This window comes from Ostreococcus tauri, assembly GCF_000214015.3.
Source record: "Ostreococcus tauri WGS project CAID00000000 data, contig chromosome 12, whole genome shotgun sequence".
Lineage (NCBI taxonomy): Eukaryota > Viridiplantae > Chlorophyta > Mamiellophyceae > Mamiellales > Bathycoccaceae > Ostreococcus > Ostreococcus tauri.
In genome coordinates, this window is record NC_014437.2 from 70,775 (window position 1) to 92,659 (window position 21,885).

Here is a 21,885-nt window from a genome sequence, read left to right on the forward strand (position 1 = left end):
CTGGACGCGCGCGCGTGGTACGCCCTCGCCGCGGGGGTCGGTGGGACATCGCGCGCGAGCGCGAGCGACGCGCGCGCGCTCGCGCGCGCGTTGCGCGACGACGCGATCGGTACGATCGACGTCACGGCGTCGTTCGCGTTGGACGACGGTGCGGACGATGGGTGGCCGACGGAAGGGGTGATGATTCGACGGGCGGTGACGCTGCGCGGGACGTGCGACGGACGATGCGCGATCGACGGAAACGGTACCAAGGCGTTTTTGAGCGTCGGGGACGGTGGATCGTTGGTGATGCGAGAGATGGTGATTCGACGGGCGACGAGCGGGACGTCGGTGGGGGGGGGGGTGTTTTTTGGAAGAGGACACGGGGGGGGGGAGGTGGACGGATGCGAATTCGCCGAGTGCGACGCGGCGGCGGGTGGGGGGGTGTTCGTCGCGAGTGGCGACGGTGCGGGACGGGTGACGTTTAGAAATGTGACGTTTACGAAGAATCGAGCGACGGGATCGCCGCCGGCGCGCGGAGGTGGGGCGTTCGTGACGTCGACTTCGGCCAAGGTGATTTTTGAGTCGTGCGCGTTCGCGGAGAACGTCGCGGAGAACGGGATCGGTGGGGGGGTGTACGGACGCGGTGGACACGTCATCGTGAACGGCTGTTCGTTCCGCGCCAACGTTGCCGCGAGTGGGGGCGGGGTGGCGTTCGAGGGTGGAGGTGTGGTGTCATCGAGCGCGTTTTTGGCAAACGTCGCGACGAAGCGCTCGGGCGGCGGCGCGCACGTCGTCGCCGAGACGGACGTCGTCGGCGCGACCGTGAGCGCGGCCGTGCAGAGATCTTCGTTCGTGAATAACTCAGCCGTGAGCGCGGGTGGTGGCGTGTTCGTGTACGGACGCGTTCGCATGCTCGCAAACTCATTCTCGACAAACGCGCTCGACGTGAGTGCGCCCGCCGGGCTCAATCCAAATTATTACGTGTGCACGAACAGCTCCGCGACGGGGTGCTCGATGGCGCCCACGCTGGCGAATTACATATACGATCCCGCGCAGTACGATCCGTTCGAGCAACAGAGCTCTTTCGCGGCGGTGACATGATTTTGGCGGCGCGTTGAAACAAAACTTTTCTTTCATTCATTGTAAAACAGAGTGTACACCGTACCAGGTAGAGGAATAGCGATACAGCGGCGCGCGCGTGTTTTGTCGAAATATATGTTGTACATGACCCTTCCACATCAAGTGATTCTCAGCCGTTCTCTCCGGGTGCTGCTCTCTCACGCCTCGAAGAGCGCCAACCACTCGTGCTTGGAGATTTTGCCGTCGCCGTCCACGTCGAAGAGGCGAACCATGCTCTCCGCCTCTTGCCTGCTTGATTTGCTCGCGGTGTACGCCTCGAGCGCGATTCGAACGTCCTCCACCTCCACCGCACCGTCTCCGTTCGTATCCATGTCCTCGAATGAGATCATCTCGCCGAGTTGGCGCCAGCGCCAGCGACAGAGGTGACGCATGATGAGAATCTTGAACGGCACGCCGTCGTCTGAAAACGTCGCGCTGGACATCGACCCCGCCTCGACACCAAGAGATTGTGCTAATCGTAATCCAACCTCTTCGAACGCTGGAATCCCGTCCGCACCGTCGAGCAAACCAGCCCAGGTGACGACGCGATAGGTGCGCTCGCGATTGAGCGGCTCGCCACGAATCTTCACCTCGAGATCACCCGCGCCCGCGGCATCCGCCGCAGCGCTCACCTCGACTTCGCTGTCCCACAAAAGATAGCCACCCCATGAGCACGTCTCCGTCTTTTGTTCCTCGCTGAATGACAGCGCGCAATAGATATCCGCACCCGTCATGTCGAGCGTGATTATGTTGTTCTCAAACGGGACCTCGGCGACGAAATCGCCGTACGTCAGCGGCGCCTCGTACGTCTTGTTCCCACGCACGCCGCCCGAGTTGTACAGACACAGATCCACCCCGCACTCGTCCCGCAAGATTGTAGCGAAGAGCGTCCCGAGCGTGGTCTGTTGTTGACGCACATCCAAGCTCGAGAGCGGCAGCAAACTGAGCCGCTCGGCGTGCTCGTGCAAGGGCAAGACGTACTCGTGCAAGTCTCTCAACACCTCGCTTCGCTCCCAAATATCACGATCGATCTCCTCGCACCGGTCGTACCCATACAGCGAGTGTAAAGTGGCGGTGACGTGGACGTTACCTCGCTTCGTTCGCACCGTGCTCGTGGGTCCGGGCTGGACATCCCATCCGTGACCTCTCGCCGAGTCCACGCCGTCCATGTTGATCACGTCTTCGATGAAAGCCACTTCCGAGGAAGAGGACGTTGACGACGCCGAACTCTTCGACGTCGACGTCTTGACGCCAACTCCTTTGTTGTTTTCTTCGTGGCCTGCGTCCTCGTCCGAGCTCCCACAGACGCTGGTTGAGCCAACGCGAATCGCGCGCGCCAAACTCGCCGCGCCTCGACCGCCGCGCTGACTAGCGTCGGCGGCTTCCTCGAAACCTCGACCCTCGTCTTCGTCATCGTCGAACATCTCGAGCGTCACCATGACGACGTTTTCACTGTCCATGCCCGCCTTGAAGCACAACACGTCCGTGCCCTTGATCGCGCCGTGATACGGATGATGCTCGTGGCCGCCCAAGATGATACCGAGCTCGGGAACTTCCCGAGCCAAAGCTTCGTCTTCGCACAGCGTTTGATGCGTGAGCGCAATCGTGAGATCCACCTTTTGATCCTCATTTTCGGCGTTATCGAATCCATCGACGATGTCCCGAACGACTGGAATGACGTCTTCGAAGATGACCCCTCGCGGCTTGACCGCGCTCGACAAGGGGGTCGACGTCGTGCACACGCCGAGCAAGCCTAAGCGCAACCCACCGCGTTCGACGATCTGTGTCTTCGGTAGATGATCCACGAATCCGCCCACTCTCTCGCCGTTCTCATCTAACCCGTTCGCGTCATCCGTGGACACGATGTTGGAGTTCAAAACAGTCGCCTCGAGCTCGCTCAACCTTTGGCCCAAGATCATCGTCGAGTGATCAAACTCGTGGTTCCCCAAACACGCGTGCGTCACCGGCACGGCGTTCATCACGCTCACCGCCGCCGCACCTAAATCGTACGACGACAGTAAAGACGGAGATAAGAAGTCGCCGTTCAAAGTGCATATAAAGTCATCCGCGTAGTCGTTCGTGTGCCTTCGAATGAACACGCTCAGGCGCCCCAAATTTTCGAGCTCGTACACGTCGTTCACGCTAAAAATCTTCAACCGCCGCGTCGGCGTCCGTTCCCTCGACGCGCTCGACGCCGAATCACCGTCCGAGACCGCGCGCGAGACGCGTCGGCGCCCCTCGCGTCCGCGTACGACCACCCCTCCGACCCCCCGTCCGCGCCCACGCGCGCACCGACCCCTACGCTCGAGCGCACACCGCGCGCGCGCGCGCGCGGTCGCCATTCGACCGAGCTCCGCCCGCCGTCGCCGACGTCGACGCCGATGCAGTCACCCGAGTCGCGCGCGCGCGTTTGAAAGATCCACCGTCGATGCGCGCGCGCGCGTCGCTTTGACGCGCGCGTCGGTCGCGCGCGACGCGCGCGGTTGGGTCACCGAGGACGACGGCCGACGCGCGCGTCGCCGACGCGGCGCGACGTCGCGCGTCGAGGAATCGCGCGGGCGTCGTCGGGGGCGCGATTGTTGCGTGGATATGTCGTGGCGTCACGTGTACACATATAGATACGGTGTGGGACACATATAGGGGTCGTGACTCGTCAAGAGGACGCATCGGGACTAAAAATATACCCGCAATATCATACCGACAACCCCCCGTGTTCCGCGGCTAAAGAAATTCCCACGTCTTCGTTACATCAAGCGTTCATCGCACCAGTAAAGCACCCGTTCCCATCAGCACACGGAAGTTAAGCCTGGTTGTGGCTGATTAGTACTACCGAGGGAACTCGGTGGGAATCCCGGCTGACGCTTGGTTTCTCTTTTGGTTTCATTGGGTCGTTCACGGCGTCGTTTCTCTTGTCGTCGCGTTCGCGGCGTGGTTTCGCTTTTGGTTTCGCTTTTGGTTTCGCTTTTGGTTTCGCTTTTGGTTTCGCTTTTGGTTTCGCTTTTGGTTTCGCTTTTGGTTTCGCTTTTGGTTTCGCTTTTGGTTTCGCTTTTGGTTTCGCTTTTGGTTTCTCTCTCTTCGTTTCTCTCGTGGTTTCTCTCTCTTCGTTTCCCTCGTGGTTTCTCTTTGAGCCCTGAGGCGTGTTCCAGGGTGCGGTCCCCGAGCGACGGCGAGGCGCACCCTACCGATCGCGCGCGTCGCCGGAGTGCTCGACGCGCGCGATGGCGAGCGGATTCGGCGCGCGCGGGAGCGAGGGGCGGTGCGCCCCGCTCTGGCGGGAGTTCGCGCGCGTGCGTGGTCGTCGCGACGCGCGACGAGGCGAGCGAACGCGACGCGCGCGCGCGAACGAATCGAATCGAATCGATCGACCGCGACGGAGACGACTGACGGTGCGTCGCGACCACGGGCGCAGTGCGTGAACGACGCGGACGATCGAAGCGCGTGTTTCAAGTTCCGGGAGGATTACGTCGAGTGTTTGCATCACAGGAAGGAGTACACGCGAGAGAACGCGGTGGCGGCGGAGCGGCGGAGGCGAAACGATGAGACGTTGGAGGGCTTGGTGCACGAGATGCGCACGATGTCGTGGGTGAAAGATCCGAAGTACGCGCCGAAGGAGTGATGGTGATGGTGATGGTGATCGCGCGTCTTCTGTCGCGTCCACGTAGGGGAGTTGTATCAACAAGCGAAAAAAGAATCAAATTGCGCGCCGTCGGCGCGGCGTCTACACGTCTAGTCTACAATCCGTCCTGTCTCCCATCAAACCCGCGTTCGCTTCACCTCGCCCTCCTCGCGCGTCGCGGTTTGATCACTACCACCATCGCTCGCCTTGCGTTTTATCTCGTCGTCGTGCGGTTTCTCCGCCTGGACGATTTTCCTGTGCGGATACACCACGCGCGCGTCCCCGGCGTTGCCCTCGTAATCGAATATGTTTCGTTTCGGTTCGGGATCATCTTTCGCGAAGTAATCGAAATCGGTGAGCGCCTCGTACGCCGTGGGACGCTTCTCCGGATCGTACGCGCACAGTTCTTCGAAGACGTGGCGAATCTCGGGCGCGAGCGCCTTGTCTCGCATCGGCGCCCTCTCGTCTGGTTTGACCAATTCGCTCTGACTATCCGCGAACAAGCACGACTTCGCCTTATCATAGTACGGGTGATCGATGACCAAAGGCCACTGGTCGACCGTCGGCGTTCCCTTGTGCTTGACGATGGACTCGAGCTGTTCGTACTGGTACATCGTGCGCGGATCCTCCTTCTCCTTCGGAATGCCCTTGAACGGTACAACAAGAGTCACGAGCTCGGCGAAGATGCACCCAGCGGCCCAAATATCGATCGCCCGTGTGTAATGCCTCGCCCCGAGTAAAAGCTCGGGCGCGCGATACCATAGGGTGACCACCGGTCCGTTTTCGTGCAACGGACGCAGGACGCTCGCGGGATCGACGAAACGCGCGAGGCCGAAATCCGCAATCTTCACCACCCCGCACTCGCTCCCGTCCCCCATCACGAGCACGTTCTGAGGCTTGATGTCTCTGTGAATGATCCAATTCGAGTGCAAATACCACAGCCCGTGTAACAGCTGCCACGTCGCGCTCTTCACCATTCTCGGATGGACGTATCGTCGATGTCGTCGATGCCACGTCAGAATCGCCCCCAGATCGTACTCCGCGTAATCGATCGCGATCGACAGCGACAACTCCGCCTTATCGACGATCACCTTGTGCAACCGCACGACGTTTTCGTGCTTCATCGCTCGCAGCATCGTGACCTCGCGAACCGTCGGCGCCGGCAAGCCCACCATCTGCTCCCGCCCCGACGTCGACGTCGGCGGCGCCTTAAACGTCTTGATCGCGTACACCCGACCTACACGACGATAGTACGCGTCAGTCCACGCATTCACGGCCTCGCACATCGCGCCACGCGCGTCGCCCGTCGCGTCGTTCATGGAAAATCAAAACGTGCACGAATCCGCACCTCTCCCGTCCCTCGCGTGCATCACGCGCCCGAACGCGCCCTCACCGATCTGCCCTTGGATCTCAAACCCATCGTCCTCGCGCGCGCGCCGCGCCATGCGCGTCGCGAGCGACGACGCGTCGCACACCGACGCGATGCGATGGATTCGAGGTTGAAATCACGCGCGAGATCCCCACACACGCCCGCGCGCGCGCGTCCCGAGCCGTCGTCGACCGCGTCGAACGATCCCGGGGGCATCGTCCGAGGCCGTCGCGGCGACGTGCGAGCGAGCGCGATGGCGGGCGCGGGGAGAGACGACGATGACGGCGGCGAGGATTTGAGCGCGATCGTCGAGGCGGAAGAGGACGCGGTCGATCGGAGCGTGCATCCGAGCGGGATCGTGCCGGTTTTACAGTGCGTCGGAGACGTCGTCGGTGACGCGACGGGGGGCGGGCGCGGGGGGGGGGCGAGGGAGGGGGCGGGCGCGAGATCGGTGAAATTGTCTCCTTCGGGCGAAATCAGCGGGCGGGCGAGACGCGACGCGACGCGCGCGATGGAATATAGACTGATGAGACTGATGACGTACGCAGGAACATCGTGGCGACGGTGAACTTGGATTGCAAGCTCGACCTGAAGACGATCGCGTTTCACGCGAGAAACGTGGAGTACAACCCAAAGGTGAGACGCGCGACGCGCGCGCCAACCCTAGGGGAACCGACGCGACGAGACGAGAATGACTTCGTGGGCGTTTGAGAGCCTCGCGAGCGGTACACTGACGTGAAATCGTTCCAAATTACAGCGTTTCGCGGCGGCGATCATGCGGATCCGGAACCCGAAGACCACGGCGTTGATCTTCAGTTCAGGTAAGATGGTGTGCACGGGTGCCAAGACGGAGGCGCTCGCGCGCGAGGCGGCGAGGAAGTACGCCAAGGTCATCATCAAGCTGGGTTTTCCCGCGCAATTCAAGGATTTTAAAATTCAAAACATGGTGGGGTCGTGCGACGTGCAGTTCCCGATTCGATTGGAGGGTCTGGCGTGGCAACACGGGCACTTCGCCCAGTATGAGCCCGAGCTCTTTCCCGGTTTGATTTACCGCATGCAAATGCCGAAGATTGTGCTCTTGATCTTCGTCTCCGGGAAGATCGTCCTGACTGGCGGCAAGCGCCGAGAAGATATATACCAGGCGTTCGAGAATATATACCCAGTGCTCACGGAGTTCAAAAAGTTGGCGCAACCGGAGGAGGGCGCAACCGCGGCGCTTCCGGCGGCAAAGTGATGCTTGCGCAGATTTAAATCGACCAGTGCGGTCGAACACCTTAGTCAGACAGAAAACAAACAAACAAAAATTAGAAATTTCGGCGATTAACGAGGAGGCGAACGCGGAGGAACGCGTTCACGGAATGGACAGAGACCACAATTGATAGCGCTCTAGTAGAGGACGCGCGTATCGTCTTACGTCGAGCTCTTCGACTGTCTCACGAGCGACTCACGCGCGCACGCGCCGAAAGAGGCGCGCACCGCATCGCTCGTGCGCATCGAGTACGCTCGCGCGGACGACCGCGCGTTGTAAAAACACACAAGCAAGAAACCAAGCCAAAAGGTCCAAAAGAGTCGCGTCGTTGAGGGCTGGGAAAATCCAAAGATCGTGATTCGCGATAAATCTCAAAAACCTTCAAAGGTACATACAAAGACAAAACATAATCCCATCATTCCTAAATGTTCGTTATCGTATCAGGCCAGCGTCGCTCGCGCGCGACGACGACGGGACGCCGACGCCGACGCACACCACGACGCCGTCGACGGAGAACGCGATGCTGTGCACCGTGAATGTTCCCGCGCTCCGCGCCTCGCGCGCGGCGCCGCTCGCGAAGCGCGAACGCCGAGCGAAGCGAACCGCGATCGCGAGTAAGGTCGCGACGAAGGTTGCGACGATCGAGTCCGACGAGATCGTCACGCGTGGACAGGTACGTCGCGCCGATCGATCGTGAGACGTCGTGTGGAATTATTCTCGACAACTTGTGCGGTCGTGCGCGCACGGAGAGGTGAAGAACGCGGGGAGCGAGTGAGAAATCGCAGGCGATCACCGGGGGGATCGGATACGGATATCGAGCGCTTCGACTGGCGTGGTTGGTGGATTAGGCGACATCGAGCGTCGATACGAGTCACCGAAGTGGCTGTAAACTCGATAAAGAGATGGAACGAATAATTGACTGACGATTTACCGACGCGCGCAGACGGCTGCGATGAGCCTCGCGGCGACGATGTTGTTCGCGGATCAAGCACACGCCGCGCAGGAAGTCGGTGACCTCGCCGGTATTGACGGTCGCATCGCCATCTTCTTTGTGTTCGCTCCGGTCCTCGGCTGGGTGGCTTACAACATCCTCGGCCCGGGTCTCCGTCAGTTTGAGGACATGCAAAAGAAGAACGCGAAGTCCAAGGGTGTGCTCGCCGGCGCGGGTTTGTCTGCCGCCGCGCTCCTTGGTATGCCGGAGGCTTCCGACGCTGCGGAAAAGCTTGGTGACCTCGCCGGTATTGACGGCCGCATCGCCATCTTCTTTGTGTTCGCTCCGGTCCTCGGCTGGGTGGCTTACAACATCCTCGGCCCGGGTCTCCGTCAGTTTGAGGACATGCAAAAGAAGAACGCGAAGTCCAAGGGTGTGCTCGCCGGCGCGGGTTTGTCTGCCGCCGCGCTCCTTGGTATGCCGGAGGCTTCCGACGCTGCGGAAAAGCTTGGTGACCTCGCCGGTATTGACGGCCGCATCGCCATCTTCTTTGTGTTCGCTCCGGTCCTCGGCTGGGTGGCTTACAACATCCTCGGCCCGGGTCTCCGTCAGTTCGAGGACATGCAAAAGAAGAACGCGGGCAAGAAGTAGACGGTCTCAGGAGAAGATCGTTGCAGACACCGCCCTAGTATTTAGTCCCCAAGTTCGCAGCGTTCCTATTTGGGTGCCTGCCGCTCGAGCAAGCTTGTAAGAATGAGAAACATGTCGAACTAAACTACAAAACTTATTAGCTATTTTGCGAAGAGATCCGCAAAGGGATCTTTCGATCCCCCACCCTTAGCGACGCCGCCCGAGAGCGAGCGATTCGCATCCGTCGGCGACGTCGTCGATGGTGGTGCCTGCTTAGGCGGCGTCAGCGACATCAAGTCAATCTGCGAGAAGACGTCCCCGGATGACTGCGCCGGTGGCGGCGGCGGCGCATTTGCTGAGGGAGCGGCGAGCTCTGAGAGGAGATCGAACGTAGCGGATGGCGCCGTCGTGCTCCCGCGCATCGTCGGTGCTCCTCTCGGAGGTGGTGTGAACGCATTCGCCGGCTCTTTACTGCGAGTTGAGGGACGTGAATCTCCAAACAAGGCGTCGGCGAGCTTCAACTTCATCTCGTCAACGTGCACTTCGGTTGGTTGATCGCGAGCCCGCGATGGCTGTTCCGTCGCAGATATCGCGTGTGCCTGGAGACCACCACTGAGGAAAGTGTCCAGATCATTTTTCTGCGCCGACGGCGCCGTGGACGAAGCCGGAGAAGTTGGCGCGGGCTCGTGCAATTGCTTGCGCTCAAACGTCGGAGGAGTCGAGCTGCGCACCACACTCGCATTAGCCTTGACGCGAGATTCCACCGCTCTGGCCCGCGCCTCGGCCTCAACCGCTGCCGCCGCATCTCTCGATACCTTATCCTGATACGGCTTTGACCCATTCGCGAGAGCATTTGAGACGTACTGATTCAACGAACTCAGCGAGGCGTCCACATCAACTTCAGCTGCAGAGGCTTGAACGACGCTCGAAAGGATCGGTTCTCCCTCGGCGATGAGCACAGCTATCTCTGTCGCGCGTTGTTGTTTCTCAACACACTTACTTTTCATATTCATTTCGACGAAATGCCGAGCCTTGTCGCTTAGACCTCCGCCGTTTCGTCTCGCAATTTTCGCCAGAGCACTCAAAATTAACGTTTCAACATCCGCGCCCTCCGCCTGACCTTCCGCCGCGTCGACAAGCGTATCCATAAGTACTTTTGCGCTCTGTCCCGTAAGCTCGCCGAATTCGCCCATGACGAAAGCCATCGTCTCCAAGAGCACGAGCGGTAGCTTGGGCTTGTTGAACAACTTGAGGAAAGCGTTGACAGCAGATTTTTGCGCAAGTTCGTCCGCGGCGGGGTCGCCCGTGCCCTCGGCGATGAGACGCATGAGACCTTGAGCGATGGAAGGTCTCACCACATCACCTGCGACGACGAAGAGCTCCGTCATCGTTTCGACGTACCACTTGGCGTCCGGGGCGTACCTCTCTGACAACTCGGCCACGCGTGAGGCAGTCTCCTCGCGGACGTACTGCTCGCTGTACTTATCACCGTCGCGCTTCAGAAATGCCAACATGCGCTCGACGATCACCTCCACGTTATTCGGTTTTGTCATCTTGTACAGCAAATCGAGCGTCTTTTTCCGTAGAGCCTCATCTGAGTCTTCCAAACAGTCCACCACCGCCATTTGGTGCTCCGCCGCGTACTGCGCGTTCACGTTCACGATGCAAGCCAAGGCGTTAAGTCCGATATACTTCAAGTTGTTGTTTGAGCTTTTTATGAACCGAGAGACGACGAGCGCGCACTGAGCCAACAACTGGGGACTCGGATATATGCTTGCGATGGTTCTCACCGTCTCATACACGAGCGCGTTCCCGATCTGATTCTTCGTGTCCGATCTCGCGAGCGTGTCCTCGAGCACGCTGTACATCTCTTTGCTAGTCTCTCTATCATGCGCACCAAGAATAGCCAACGTCTTTAAAAGTTTGATCTGCACAAACGGCGCCGGCACCTTGTGATAATCGTACGATTTAGCCAGTCTCCGGTCAATAATCTGCTTTAGCACGCTCACGAAGCTCGACGTCAAATTCTTGTGCAGCTCTGGATTTAAAGCGATCAAATCGTGCAGTGCGCACACCGCGGCGGACATCACGCTTGGATCCTTATCGCAAATCATCTCCCGAAACTTCCCGTGCATGTGACTCACGCTCTGCGGACTCTTTTGATGAAACCGCATCAGCGCCATGACCGCCTTCTTCCTCACGTGCGCGACCGGGTGCATCAACAACTCGGTCACCTGTGGCAACACCGCAGGAACCGTCTCATCGTTCACCAACTGCATGATGGCCGTCAACGCCGAGCACACCACTAAATAGTCGTCGCTCTTCAGGTCTCGCTGCACTGTGTTTACGATCAAAATCATCAAATCGTGCGTCTCGTTCAAAAATGACGTCGTTGCCAGGTATCCGGCGCGCTTTATCGCCACCTCCGGCTCAACGCACGCCTTAACCGCGTGTATATGTCCGAACGACACGTCGTGTCCCAGCATGTCCAGATACATCAAACGGAGCATGATCTCCTTAATCTTGTGCTTATCAACCTTTGGTTGCTCCAAGAGCGCTCGAAGTAACATGGACTCGCGTTGCATGATCGCATCTTCGTCCGTTTTGCTCTTACACTCCCCTGTGAGCGCGCAAGACGATGGAAAAGGGTCAGTTTGGGTCGATTTTGGGAAAAGTTCGGAATTCAGTTCACGAGCGAAACGTCGACGACGGGCGAACGATCAAGCTCAGAGACGCACCGATGCGACGGATGAGATCATAGAAATCCTTAGATTTGTTCTTTTGGACGGGCGTTTGCGGCGACATCCCGACCTCTCGCGAGAGTGGATGTGAAGCGCTCGGAGCGGGACGTTCGAGAGAAGACTGGAACGGTACGTATTACATGCACGCTCTTGGAATGTTTCGATGAAAACGGCGCGTCACTGGGAGTTTTCTTCGGATTTGTGGAGCAGGAGCTCTTGGGCGTTGCCCTCTATCAGGGCCTTAGCCGTTTTGACGCCGCGCGGGAGGAAGTTGGATCCGTACGCCCACCTGACGTGACGCCGGTAAATTGTAAAGTTCAAGAATGAGTTACCCCAGTGAGTCTTGATCTGTCTCGTCTCGAGCGGCTCGAAGCAACAGCATGACTTGAGCATGGAACGGCAGGATGGTCGGCACAGGTTGGAATCGTTAATGACGAGATGCGACAGAAGCGGAAGCTCGGCCGCGACTCGCAAGATGTGATTCGTCGTCTCGTAGTCAAAGTTTTGCGTCGTCGCGATCACCACGTTGGCGGTGCGACAGGTATGCAGGCAGTTCTCGGCTCTGTCACACACGAACTCCACGCCTCGAAACTTTTGTCGCGCCTGCTCGACCAACTCCTCCTGACACTCGATCCCGCACACGTTGACTCCCGGAAACTTCTGAGCGAGACCGGCGCAGAACGAACCGCACCCTGACCCCACGTCCACGATCGACCCCTCCCTAGACTTCTTTCCGAACACATTGTGATCCTTCAACAGCGCCGCGATGTCGTTGTCGCACGTCCGTCCGGGATGCAACGCGCGTCTGCTCGGCTCGTTCAGCGCTCCGGCGTTCGAGTCGTCCCTCGTCGTCTCCGTCGCGCTATCCGTTGCCTCGTCCTCGCAATCGATCAGCGCTCTCGGACCACACATCAAAGCCTTCGGAACGCTCCGCTTCCCCCCCGTCTCTCTCGCCAACGCCGGATGTCTCAACAAAGTCCCGTTCGGCACTCTCAGAGTCAAACGCGCGTCGCCTTCGGTGACGTCCAGCGCCCACCCACCACCCTCCTGCCCGTGCAATTGTCCGTGATTCAACGTCGTCGATCCCCATGTCAACATCCACGACTCCTGTCCGCTCCCCGGCGGAAGTTCCACGCACCGATCCACCAACGTCGCTCCTCTGAGTTTCGTCGACACCCGCAGCGGAACCTCCGCGCACGTCACCCTCTCTCCGTCCCCCTCGTTCGACCGTCCGCGCGTTCGCGAGCCCCACTCGATCGTGACGTATATCTTCCCGATTTCGTTCGCGTTCGACGTCGACGGGGCGTCCGAGACGTCGATCGAGCTCTCGGGAGATTCATTTCGTCTCTTCTTTGTCTCGCGCTTGTCTTTCGAATTTTCCGTCGCTCCCAAGCGACGGGCGCCCGCGAGCATCCCGGCGAGCATTCGTCACGGGACGGAGGTGGGTTGAATGGTTATGAGTCGCCGCGTGGGCGCTCGATGGACGCGCGGTGTGAGGGGGTCGACGATGGCGTCGGGCGTGGGGCGCGGGGCGGACGCGCGAAGCGGGACGGGTCACGGAGCGGTTCAGGCGCGCGGAGAGACGGGAACGCGGTGAAGAATATCGCGTACCACGGTGATACAACGACCGACGAGAGGACTCGCGCATGAGAGCCCCGCTCGTCGTGACTACTAATTAGGCTGAAACTTTATTCGAGGCGCCTCGACGCGAGTCTCATCACAATGGAGACGGACCGATCGCTTCGACGACGCGCTCGAGACTCAACTCTCCCGCGCGCTTACAAACCGGAGCGACCCCAGACAACCAAGGACAAAGAGAACGAGAACGTGGCCATGATGGCGGCCCACGCCACTTGCACGATGAACGGCTCGCCCTCAGCCACTTGGCCGACCGCCTCGACGACGGCGGCGTGCGCCGGCGCCGCGGCGACGACGGACGCCGCGACGGACGCGACGGACGCGAAAGCAACCTGCAAGTCGTCAAAAATCACCCCGTCAGTCTCTTACACCACTGTATCACTCGAAAACTCTCCGCGTACACCCCACGAAAGCCCAGCGCGAACCCCCGCGCCGCGGTTGTCTCTGAGCTTATCCAACAGCCCGAGCGCTCGAGCGCTCGTTATCCGCCGCGCACGCGCGCCGCGCGTCCCCGAACCCGCCCACATCCCGACCCACTCGGCGCGCAGCCCTTCACCGCGCTCCAACGCGCCGTCAAACCCCCTCGAACACCGTCGGAACGCGCACGAAACCCCGATCAACGACCGACGCGCGCGCGCGCAGCGATCGACGAGGGCTCGAGCGTTTGCCCCGATGGCTCGACGATCATCTCCCGCGCGCGTCACCGCGCACGATTCCCTCCCATCGTTCGACCCCGCAAACGACGCGTACATTTACGACGCATCGCTCGACCCACCGCGCGCGCGTCACATCTCGCGAACGACGACGCGCGAGCGCGCGCACCGTCGCCCGATCGCGCGCCGCGATGGGGACGACGACGATGCGCACACGCACCTTTTCCTCGGTCTTGCTCGCCTTGACGACGACGCGCGCGGCGCGGCTCGCGCGCTTGGTCGACGCGCGAACGTTCGCGCGCGTGGCGACGCGGGAGGTGGACGACACGGCGAACATCGTGCGCGTCGAGACGAAATCTGTGGCGCGCGCGCGCGCGACGCGCGTGGACGTCCACGGCCGCGGCGCGCGTTTTGCGTATTCAATGGGGTTTAAGCCACATCGAGGGGTTTTGGGTCGACCGCGCGCGAGGTCTCGGATGTCGCCACATGGTGTTTTCGCGCGTCGAATGCGTGGACACCGGTGTGTGCATCACACATGGGCGTGTATCACGTATAATACGTACCACGCAGCCCGCGTGCGATGCACGGGGCGTCGCGGTGTGCGTGGTGAAAAGCCTAAACCCTAAAGCCCCACCAGGGGAACGACGCGCGCGCGTCGGCACATCGCGTCGACACGCGCGCTCGCGACGCGTCGCGCGGGTCCTCACGCGCGCGCGCGCGTCGGAGTAAAAATACCGCGTCGATTGAGACGCTTCGTGCGCGTTTCTGATGCTCGCGCGATCGCCGAATGGGGGATTGGTCTCGGAAAAAGATGAGAAGATGAATCGCTGCGACGGGAGAAAACATAACGACGGCGACGTGGAGTTCGCGTGGGAGACCGCGAAGGAAAACGTCCAACCGTTGAGAGGTGGTCGAGATGGGAGAGCGCTGAACGACGCGGTTTTACGAGAAGCGCGAGCGGGGATGCGTGGAGAGGGTGATGATGACGACGCGGAGAAGGCGGCGCTGTGGGCGCGAGCGACGACGGGGACGAGCGACGACGCTCTGGGAGATTGGTGCGCGTTGATCAAACACGTCGAGCGGAAGTATCCGACAGGGAACGGGCGAGAGCGTGAGGTCGTTCCCGCGCTCGAGCGGTGTGCGAGGGAGTTACAGGACGAAGCGCGGTACAAGGAGGACGCGCGGTACCTGCGAGTGTGGATCAAGTACGCGGATTGTTGCGCCGAACCGGGAGATATATTCAAGTTTTTACGCGCGAAAGAGATTGGTCAGAGACAAGCTCTGTATTATGAGGCGTACGGCGCGTTCTTGGAGATTCGTCACGCGTACGGGGCGGCGAATGAGCAGTATGAGAGAGGGATTGAGATGCGCGCCGAACCGCTCGACCGCTTGCGGGCGTCGTACGCTTCGTTTCAGCATCGCATGGTTCGCCGAACGCAGAAGCGCGTGGAGAGTGGAGAGATCGATGAGGATCAAGGGGAGGAGATAGCGCGCAGTTTCGGTGATACGCTCAAGACTCGGTCGAGAACTGGAGGCGCGGTGAGCTCTCGTCGCGGCGCGGCGCAACCAGAGGCGCCGCGTGGTTTATCAGGACCCTCTCGCGGCGCGCTCGCCGAGCCGTCGACGTCGAACGCGCAAGAAGGTGGATTGGAGATTTATGATGACGCTGAAAACGGAGCACCGACGCCGGGTGCGAACACGGAGACGGCGCGATGGGAGAATTTGGGTTCGTACAGAGAGATGCGCAAGGAGAACTCGGCGCAGGCGACGTCTTGGAATGGACAGCGTGCGACGCAGAGCAAGCGCAAAGTCACCGTGCCTAGCGATGAGATAACGGTTTACGAAGACACAGAGTGCTTGAACGCGAGCGACGTCAAGGCGGCCACCGCGAGAGGGTCTTCCCGAGGACAAGGGTCTCTCAGGCAGCGCGCCGACGGCAAAGCAGACCTGAGCCGAGACCCAATGCTCTATCACAAGAGCGGCGCGCCGGTACCTCCGTTAGCACCGGGCGAGCGCCCAAAGACCTTATATCGCGCATTCAAGCCCGCGGACCTTCGTTCGGCGGACGGTGAGGAGATGTGCTACGAGGAACTTCGAGCAGCGGCATGGGTGCGCGCCAACGGTCCGACACGCAGACCGCGAGCGTTTCCGGGACCGATCATCGAGCCCGCGGAGGGAGATCACGAGATGGATATGGATATCGAGGACGACGACATGAATGTACACGAAGATGCGAGCGCGCTTCCGCAACTCGCGACGAGATCGACTGGCGATCGCGCGGGCACTCTCGCCCAAACGGCCTCGGACACCAAGGATGAGGAATTCGTCTCCAAGCGTTCGTATGTCGCGCCGCCGTTGCCAGTGGGATCTCGAAGTGGATCGTGTGCGAGCGAACCATCGGAGGCTCGTTCGAAGACGGCCGATCCCGCCGAGAACTCCCCGAAGGCGAAGAGACCGACGCTTGAGAACAAGAAGGTGAGTGCAGGCGCACGATGGACCGCGGATGAGGGTGGCACGCGCTCTGCGATTCAAGATCCGACGATGACGATTTGTACCAAGGAAGCATGGGGTGACATCATGAGCATGTTTAGTGATTCTGTTGCCCCGGGCGATGGGGGATACGACGCCGATCTGAGCGCTGACGACGCGGCTCGCCCAAAGAAGGGAGTCGCTTCGGCACCCGCACCGACGCCGACACCAGCGGAAGATTCCGGCAGCTTGTGCGTACGGGAGGACACGTGCGTGCTTTCGAAGGAAATGCTCGCCGCGCGATTAGCGGAGTCTCGTAGACCGGTGGAGCTCAGAGAACCAAACGACAACGGATTGTTCGTGCGCGAAGACACGGTGGCCATACCGAAAAATTTGACCAGTCTGAGCATTTGCGAGGACACAGAGTGCATCCCAAACTTTGCCTCCATGGTGACGACACCCGGATCGGCTGCCCCGGCGCCGCACTCGGCTCGACGAGTGAAAGGACTGAAATCGACTCCCACGGCTGGCCTGCGAGAGGCCACACCGAAGAATGCGTCGACGGCGAAGAAGCGTCCGGCGCTCGCGCAGTTGCAGCTCATCAACCCGTTCAATGAGCAAGCCATGGATGAGCACCTCACCTCCCTCGCACTGAGCGCTGAGACGGACGTTCACATCGACAATAAGTCTTCTAGCGCATTGACCCTCGCCGATGCGGCGAAGTGCGTGAGTAAGGGTGGAAAGCGAGCCGCGGCTGGAGTCGCGGTGACGCTTGGTGACATCTCTTACGTCTTCAAAGGACGCATCGGCGAAGGTGCGCACGCCGAAGTCTACGAGGCCGAGTTGGAGAGCAAGGCGAGAACTTCGAGCGAAGGAGACGTCGGCGCGTACGCACTCAAGGTTCAGGAGGCTCGATACGCGAAGTGGGAATTTGTTGTCGCTCGGCGCTTGCTCGAGCGACTTCCGGCGGAGGCGTCCGCGGCGGTGAATTGGGCGCAGCCGACAGCGCTACATCTGCTCGGCGGGCGCGATCTCGCGGGCGAGGACGCAACCATGGGAGTCCTCGTCATGCCGTTCGGCGAGCACGGCACGTTGCAAGACGTCCTGAACTCTTACCTGCGTGAGGGCAAACAAATGCACGAGACGCTCGTGATGTATTACGCCGTCGAGTTGCTTCGTTTGGTCGAATGGATTCACGGCGCCGGCATCGTGCACGCCGATCTGAAACCCGATAACTTGCTTTTACGTAACGGAGGAGACGATTGGTGCGACTGGGCGCCGCATCGACCAGGATCGTGGGCTGAAAAAGGCCTCGCTCTCATCGATTACGGACGCGCGATCGATCTGCTCATGTTTCCGGAGGAAGCCGCATTTGTCGGTGACGCGGGCGCCGAAGCTTTCAGATGCGTCGAGATGATGCAAGGAAAGCCGTGGACGTACCAGGCCGATTGTTACGCTATCGCGTCGACGATTCACTGCCTACTCTACGGTTCGTACATGGAGGTTGAGCTCACGCCTGGGACGACGAATACGTATCGCCAGCGCCAGCCGCTTCGTCGATACTGGAAAACCGAGCTCTGGGAAGTGATTTTCGATCGTTTACTTAACCAGCCGACAGATTCGACGCCGCCACCGCTCGGATCGCTCCGGTCTCTCCTCGAGGAACAAATGCGCGGCGAAGGTCAAAACATACGCAAGCTCCTCATGCACCAGACGATTGACATGTATCAACAAATTCGCGACGGCAAAGTCAAGTGAGGGCGCCGCGTGGCGGTACTTGTAAAACATTTCATTCACACGCACAAGAGGCACACAAAAACTCCCGCAAATCGTGACGTGATCGCTATTCATTCGTCTCTGATGACAGACCGGCGGAGACGAGGCTCTCGCGCATCGCGAACGCGAGCGTCTCGTACTCGCTCGCGGAGATATCCGGCATGTACAGCGTCCAATCGAACGAGTGTCTTCGAGAGATGTGATCGTACAGATCGTGCACTCGCAACGTCGGATCACCGTGAGGTAAGCTCGCGCAAATGGGGCACACCGCGCTCCCGTGTCCCTCCTCGTCGTCGTGCGTCTCCAAAATGTGATTCGCAAAGTTGGTCATCCCATCGTGGAAAATCGTTCCATCGTCCGGAAGATCATCCATCATCGCGTTCACGAGATGATACAACACGTCCCCGTCGTACGGTTCACCCTGGAGATCATCCCTGTCGTAAAACGTCCGCGCGTACGCCGCGGCGCACATGAGACACGCGTACTCCCCGTCTCCGTCTCCGAGACCGACCTCGTCATCGTCGTCCGAATCCCCCACCGTCCCCGCGTCCGACCCCGCGCGCGTGCCACCGCCCCCCAAACGTCGCGTCATCGTCTCGATCCCACGTCTCGGTCGCACCGACGCCCGCGTGAGCTCGCATCGCGCGTGATGCGTCGCCGCCGCGTCCAATCGCACGCGCGCGCCGCATCCGCACCCCACCCACGTCGCTCGCAACCGCGCCGCGGTGTCCCCATCCAATCGCATCACCGCTCCGCTCTCTCGCGCGCTCCGTCGACACATCGGACACGCGACGTCGGCGCGTCGACGCGCCCGCGACGCCAGCGTCCACGACTCGACGCACTCGAGACAGAACACGTGCCCGTTCCCGCACGGAAACATCACGGGCGAGGCGTAGGGCATGCGACAGACCGCGCACGTGAGCGACGCGTCGACGTCGTCGACGAACGATCGTCTCGCGCGGGCGTCGCTCGCGGGCGACATGCGGGCGGCGAGCGACGCCGACGGGCGATGGATACGGATCGTCACCGCGTCGACGGTGCGTGTGTGGGCGAACAGTACGGATGCCGATCGACACCGCGATCGAAAGGGTGACACCGACCCGGTCGCGCGTCGATCGAAAGGGTACAAGCGACCGGGTCGCGCGATCGATCGATCGAAAGGGTACAAGCGACCGGTCGCGCGTCGATCGAAAGGGTGAAAACGACCGGTCGCGCGATCGATCGATCGAAAGGGTGACACCGACCGGTGCGCGTCGATCGAAAGGGTGAAACCGACCGGTCGCGCGATCGATCGAAAGGCGTCGACCGGTGCGCGCGCGCGCGTCGACCGATGGGCGACGCGCCATCGATCGGCGCGCGCGCGATGGCGCGCGGACGCGACGGCGACGCGCGCGCGCGCGCGCCGAGGACGACGGCGTGTCACGACGCGGCGCGCGCCGGGGATCTCGGCGCGCTCGCGGCGGCGTTGGCGGAGGATTCGGAATGCGTGCGAGCGATCGACGCGCATCGACGAACGCCCCTGCATCTGGCGGCGCACGCGAACGAGACGGCGGCGATCGAGTTCTTGGTGCGACACGGGGCGAGGGTGAGCGCGGAGGCGATGGATGGGCGAACGGCGCTGCACTTTGCGTGCGCGAAAGGGAACGCGGAGGCGGCGCGGGCGTTGGTGCGACTCGGGGCGAACGCGAAGGGGATGACGTATAAGAGCGAGAACGCGCTGCATTTGGCGTGCGGGAGTGAAAACGTGAGCGTTGGATTGGTGTCGTTTTTGTTGCGGAAAAGGGTGAGCGCGCGGGCGGTGAGTAAGCGTGGGAGGACGCCGGCGGACTGCTTGAAGGACGACGCGCCGATCGAAGTGAGAGAGGCGTTGGAGAAGGCTTTGAGCGAGGCCGAGAGCGAGGCGCGGGAGAAGGGGGGAGGGGGAGATGAAGAGAAGGAGGATGGGAACGACGGTGCGATCGGGCCGAGCATTGGACCGAGCATTGGACCGAGCATCGGGCCGAGCGTCGGACCGAGCGTCGAAATCGGCCCGAGCGTAGGACCGGCGCCTCGACCGAGTGGCAAGGTAAACCGAGACGCGATCGCGGACGTCGTGGAGAACGAGGACACGGAATCGAAGCCGAAGAGACGTAAGGCTCCTATTGGGGCGATGTCGTTCGGAGAGGACGACGAGTAAAGTCGCGACGTCGCTTTTTTGAGCCACGATGGTGGTACTGTACCGGTAATTCTATTGACAAATGTAAATCAATAATCCATCAACGCCTCGGCGGACCTCTGGCACCGTTGAATCTGCTTTGTTTTGTGATGCGAAGTTTTTCCCCGGCGTCGTGTCGCCGCTTTCCGGACACCATGCCCAGGATTTTGTCCGCCTCGTCGTCATCCTTGAATCCGCGCTTGGCGCCCTTGCCCTTGCGCTCGTCTTGGTCGCGCATCTGCTGAATCGCGATGCGCTGCGCCTCGTTCACGCGATCGTACAGCAACATCACCGCCTCTTCCTCGAGCGGGTACTTGTCAAGCTTTTTGTTGATCAATCTCTCGATCTTTTGATACAGTTCAACGTCGTATTGCGTCACCATGGTCACCGCCAAGCCGGATCGACCAGCGCGCGCGGTTCGACCGACCCTGTGCACGTAATCTTTACTATTCTGCGGCACGTCGTAGTTGATGACGACATCCACGGATGGAATGTCTAAGCCCCGCGACGCGACGTCGGTGGCGATCAAGATGTTGCGCTCGCCAGCCTTGAACTTTTGCAGCGCCGCGATGCGCTTGGGCTGGGACATTTGCCCGTGAATCGGTACCGCGCCGAACCCCAAATTCCTCGCAATGAGCGCTAACTTTCGCGTCTGATCGCAAGTTCGCGCGAAAACGATCAAAGTCGACGCGCTCAGCTCGTTGAACAGGTACGTCGCGTAGCAATCCTTATGTTTCGCCGGAATGAACAGGTAATGCTGACGCAGCGAATCCACCGTCGAGTACTTTGCGCTCACCTCCACCTTCACCGGGTCCCTCAAACACGCACGCTGTAACTTCTGCACCTTACTCGTCATCGTCGCCGAGAACAGCTGCGTTCGTCGATCCTGCGGAATCACTCTCAAAATCTTATCGATCTCCTCCTCGAAATCCAAGTTTAACAATCTATCCGCCTCGTCGAGCACCAACACTTTCAACGCCTTCAACCCGAACCCTTTCGTGTTCTCCAAGTGATCCACCACCCTCCCCGGCGTCCCCACGACCACGTGCGGTCGTTTTCCTAACATAATCGCCTGCGACGTCATCTCAATCCCTCCGACCAACGTCGCCGTTCGCACTCCGATCCCCCGTCCCAGCGCCTCCACCTGCTCCGCAATCTGTATCGCCAACTCCCGCGTCGGGCTCAAGATCAACGAGTGATACGTCCGCGGCTCGTCCAGCAACGATTGTAAGATGGGTAACGCGAACGCTCCCGTCTTCCCGCTCCCCGTTTGCGCGAGACCGATGACGTCGCGTCCTTGAAGAGCCTCTGGTATCGATTTTTGCTGAATGGCTGAAGGTTCACGCCAACCGAGCTCTTCGCACGCGCTCACGAGCTCTTTACACAATCCGAGCGAGGCGAAAGTGGGTTTTTTGTCGTCATCGGCCGTGGTCGTCACCGCGTCGTCGTCCGCGCGCGGCATCGTGGGTGAAAACGCTCGCGCGAAGGAATGGCGGCTGGCGGCGCCGGTGGTTGGTC

At 60.6% G+C, this 21,885-nt stretch overlaps 13 protein-coding genes across 13 annotated transcripts; 6 read left to right on the forward strand and 7 right to left on the reverse strand.

Moving 5' to 3' along the window:
- Positions 1–297: 297 nt before the first annotated feature.
- On the forward strand, positions 298–1,083 carry OT_ostta12g00470 (Parallel beta-helix repeat; the record flags this gene model as incomplete). The annotated part of the gene is made up of 1 exon (XM_003082153.2): positions 298–1,083. One exon carries the CDS (start codon positions 298–300, stop codon positions 1,081–1,083), a length of 786 nt encoding a protein of 261 aa, XP_003082201.2.
- A 176-nt stretch (positions 1,084–1,259) lies between these two features.
- Positions 1,260–3,443, reverse strand: OT_ostta12g00480 (5'-Nucleotidase/apyrase; the record flags this gene model as incomplete). The annotated part of the gene is made up of 1 exon (XM_022982808.1): positions 1,260–3,443. One exon carries the CDS (start codon positions 3,441–3,443, stop codon positions 1,260–1,262), a length of 2,184 nt encoding a protein of 727 aa, XP_022840034.1.
- An 876-nt stretch (positions 3,444–4,319) lies between these two features.
- OT_ostta12g00490 (unnamed product) lies at positions 4,320–4,717 on the forward strand (the record flags this gene model as incomplete). Its single annotated transcript, XM_022982809.1, has 2 exons — positions 4,320–4,388; positions 4,511–4,717. 2 exons carry the CDS (start codon positions 4,320–4,322, stop codon positions 4,715–4,717), a joined length of 276 nt encoding a protein of 91 aa, XP_022840035.1.
- A 137-nt stretch (positions 4,718–4,854) lies between these two features.
- Positions 4,855–6,162, reverse strand: OT_ostta12g00500 (Serine/threonine-protein kinase, active site; the record flags this gene model as incomplete). The annotated part of the gene is made up of 2 exons (XM_022982810.1): positions 4,855–5,954; positions 6,066–6,162. The coding sequence occupies 2 exons, from the start codon at positions 6,160–6,162 to the stop codon at positions 4,855–4,857; spliced, it is 1,197 nt and encodes a 398-aa protein (XP_022840036.1).
- A 177-nt stretch (positions 6,163–6,339) lies between these two features.
- OT_ostta12g00510 (Beta2-adaptin/TBP, C-terminal domain) lies at positions 6,340–7,320 on the forward strand (the record flags this gene model as incomplete). Its single annotated transcript, XM_022982811.1, has 3 exons — positions 6,340–6,458; positions 6,635–6,722; positions 6,844–7,320. 3 exons carry the CDS (start codon positions 6,340–6,342, stop codon positions 7,318–7,320), a joined length of 684 nt encoding a protein of 227 aa, XP_022840037.1.
- Positions 7,321–7,855: 535 nt separating this feature from the next.
- On the forward strand, positions 7,856–8,917 carry OT_ostta12g00520 (unnamed product; the record flags this gene model as incomplete). The annotated part of the gene is made up of 2 exons (XM_022982812.1): positions 7,856–8,008; positions 8,279–8,917. 2 exons carry the CDS (start codon positions 7,856–7,858, stop codon positions 8,915–8,917), a joined length of 792 nt encoding a protein of 263 aa, XP_022840038.1.
- Positions 8,918–9,057: 140 nt separating this feature from the next.
- On the reverse strand, positions 9,058–11,701 carry OT_ostta12g00530 (Clathrin/coatomer adaptor,adaptin-like,N-terminal; the record flags this gene model as incomplete). Its single annotated transcript, XM_003082159.1, has 2 exons — positions 9,058–11,516; positions 11,635–11,701. 2 exons carry the CDS (start codon positions 11,699–11,701, stop codon positions 9,058–9,060), a joined length of 2,526 nt encoding a protein of 841 aa, XP_003082207.1.
- Positions 11,702–11,814: 113 nt separating this feature from the next.
- On the reverse strand, positions 11,815–13,050 carry OT_ostta12g00540 (unnamed product; the record flags this gene model as incomplete). The annotated part of the gene is made up of 1 exon (XM_003082160.2): positions 11,815–13,050. One exon carries the CDS (start codon positions 13,048–13,050, stop codon positions 11,815–11,817), a length of 1,236 nt encoding a protein of 411 aa, XP_003082208.2.
- A 365-nt stretch (positions 13,051–13,415) lies between these two features.
- OT_ostta12g00550 (Cytochrome b6-f complex, subunit 8) lies at positions 13,416–14,265 on the reverse strand (the record flags this gene model as incomplete). The annotated part of the gene is made up of 2 exons (XM_022982813.1): positions 13,416–13,607; positions 14,149–14,265. 2 exons carry the CDS (start codon positions 14,263–14,265, stop codon positions 13,416–13,418), a joined length of 309 nt encoding a protein of 102 aa, XP_022840039.1.
- A 482-nt stretch (positions 14,266–14,747) lies between these two features.
- On the forward strand, positions 14,748–18,155 carry OT_ostta12g00560 (Mad3/BUB1 homology region 1; the record flags this gene model as incomplete). Its single annotated transcript, XM_022982814.1, has 1 exon — positions 14,748–18,155. The coding sequence occupies one exon, from the start codon at positions 14,748–14,750 to the stop codon at positions 18,153–18,155; it is 3,408 nt and encodes a 1,135-aa protein (XP_022840040.1).
- Positions 18,156–18,240: 85 nt separating this feature from the next.
- On the reverse strand, positions 18,241–19,155 carry OT_ostta12g00570 (Zinc finger, RING/FYVE/PHD-type; the record flags this gene model as incomplete). Its single annotated transcript, XM_003082163.2, has 1 exon — positions 18,241–19,155. One exon carries the CDS (start codon positions 19,153–19,155, stop codon positions 18,241–18,243), a length of 915 nt encoding a protein of 304 aa, XP_003082211.2.
- Positions 19,156–19,536: 381 nt separating this feature from the next.
- OT_ostta12g00580 (Ankyrin repeat) lies at positions 19,537–20,349 on the forward strand (the record flags this gene model as incomplete). Its single annotated transcript, XM_022982815.1, has 1 exon — positions 19,537–20,349. The coding sequence occupies one exon, from the start codon at positions 19,537–19,539 to the stop codon at positions 20,347–20,349; it is 813 nt and encodes a 270-aa protein (XP_022840041.1).
- A 79-nt stretch (positions 20,350–20,428) lies between these two features.
- Positions 20,429–21,829, reverse strand: OT_ostta12g00590 (Helicase, C-terminal; the record flags this gene model as incomplete). Its single annotated transcript, XM_003082166.2, has 1 exon — positions 20,429–21,829. The coding sequence occupies one exon, from the start codon at positions 21,827–21,829 to the stop codon at positions 20,429–20,431; it is 1,401 nt and encodes a 466-aa protein (XP_003082214.2).
- Between the last annotated feature and the right edge of the window lie 56 nt (positions 21,830–21,885).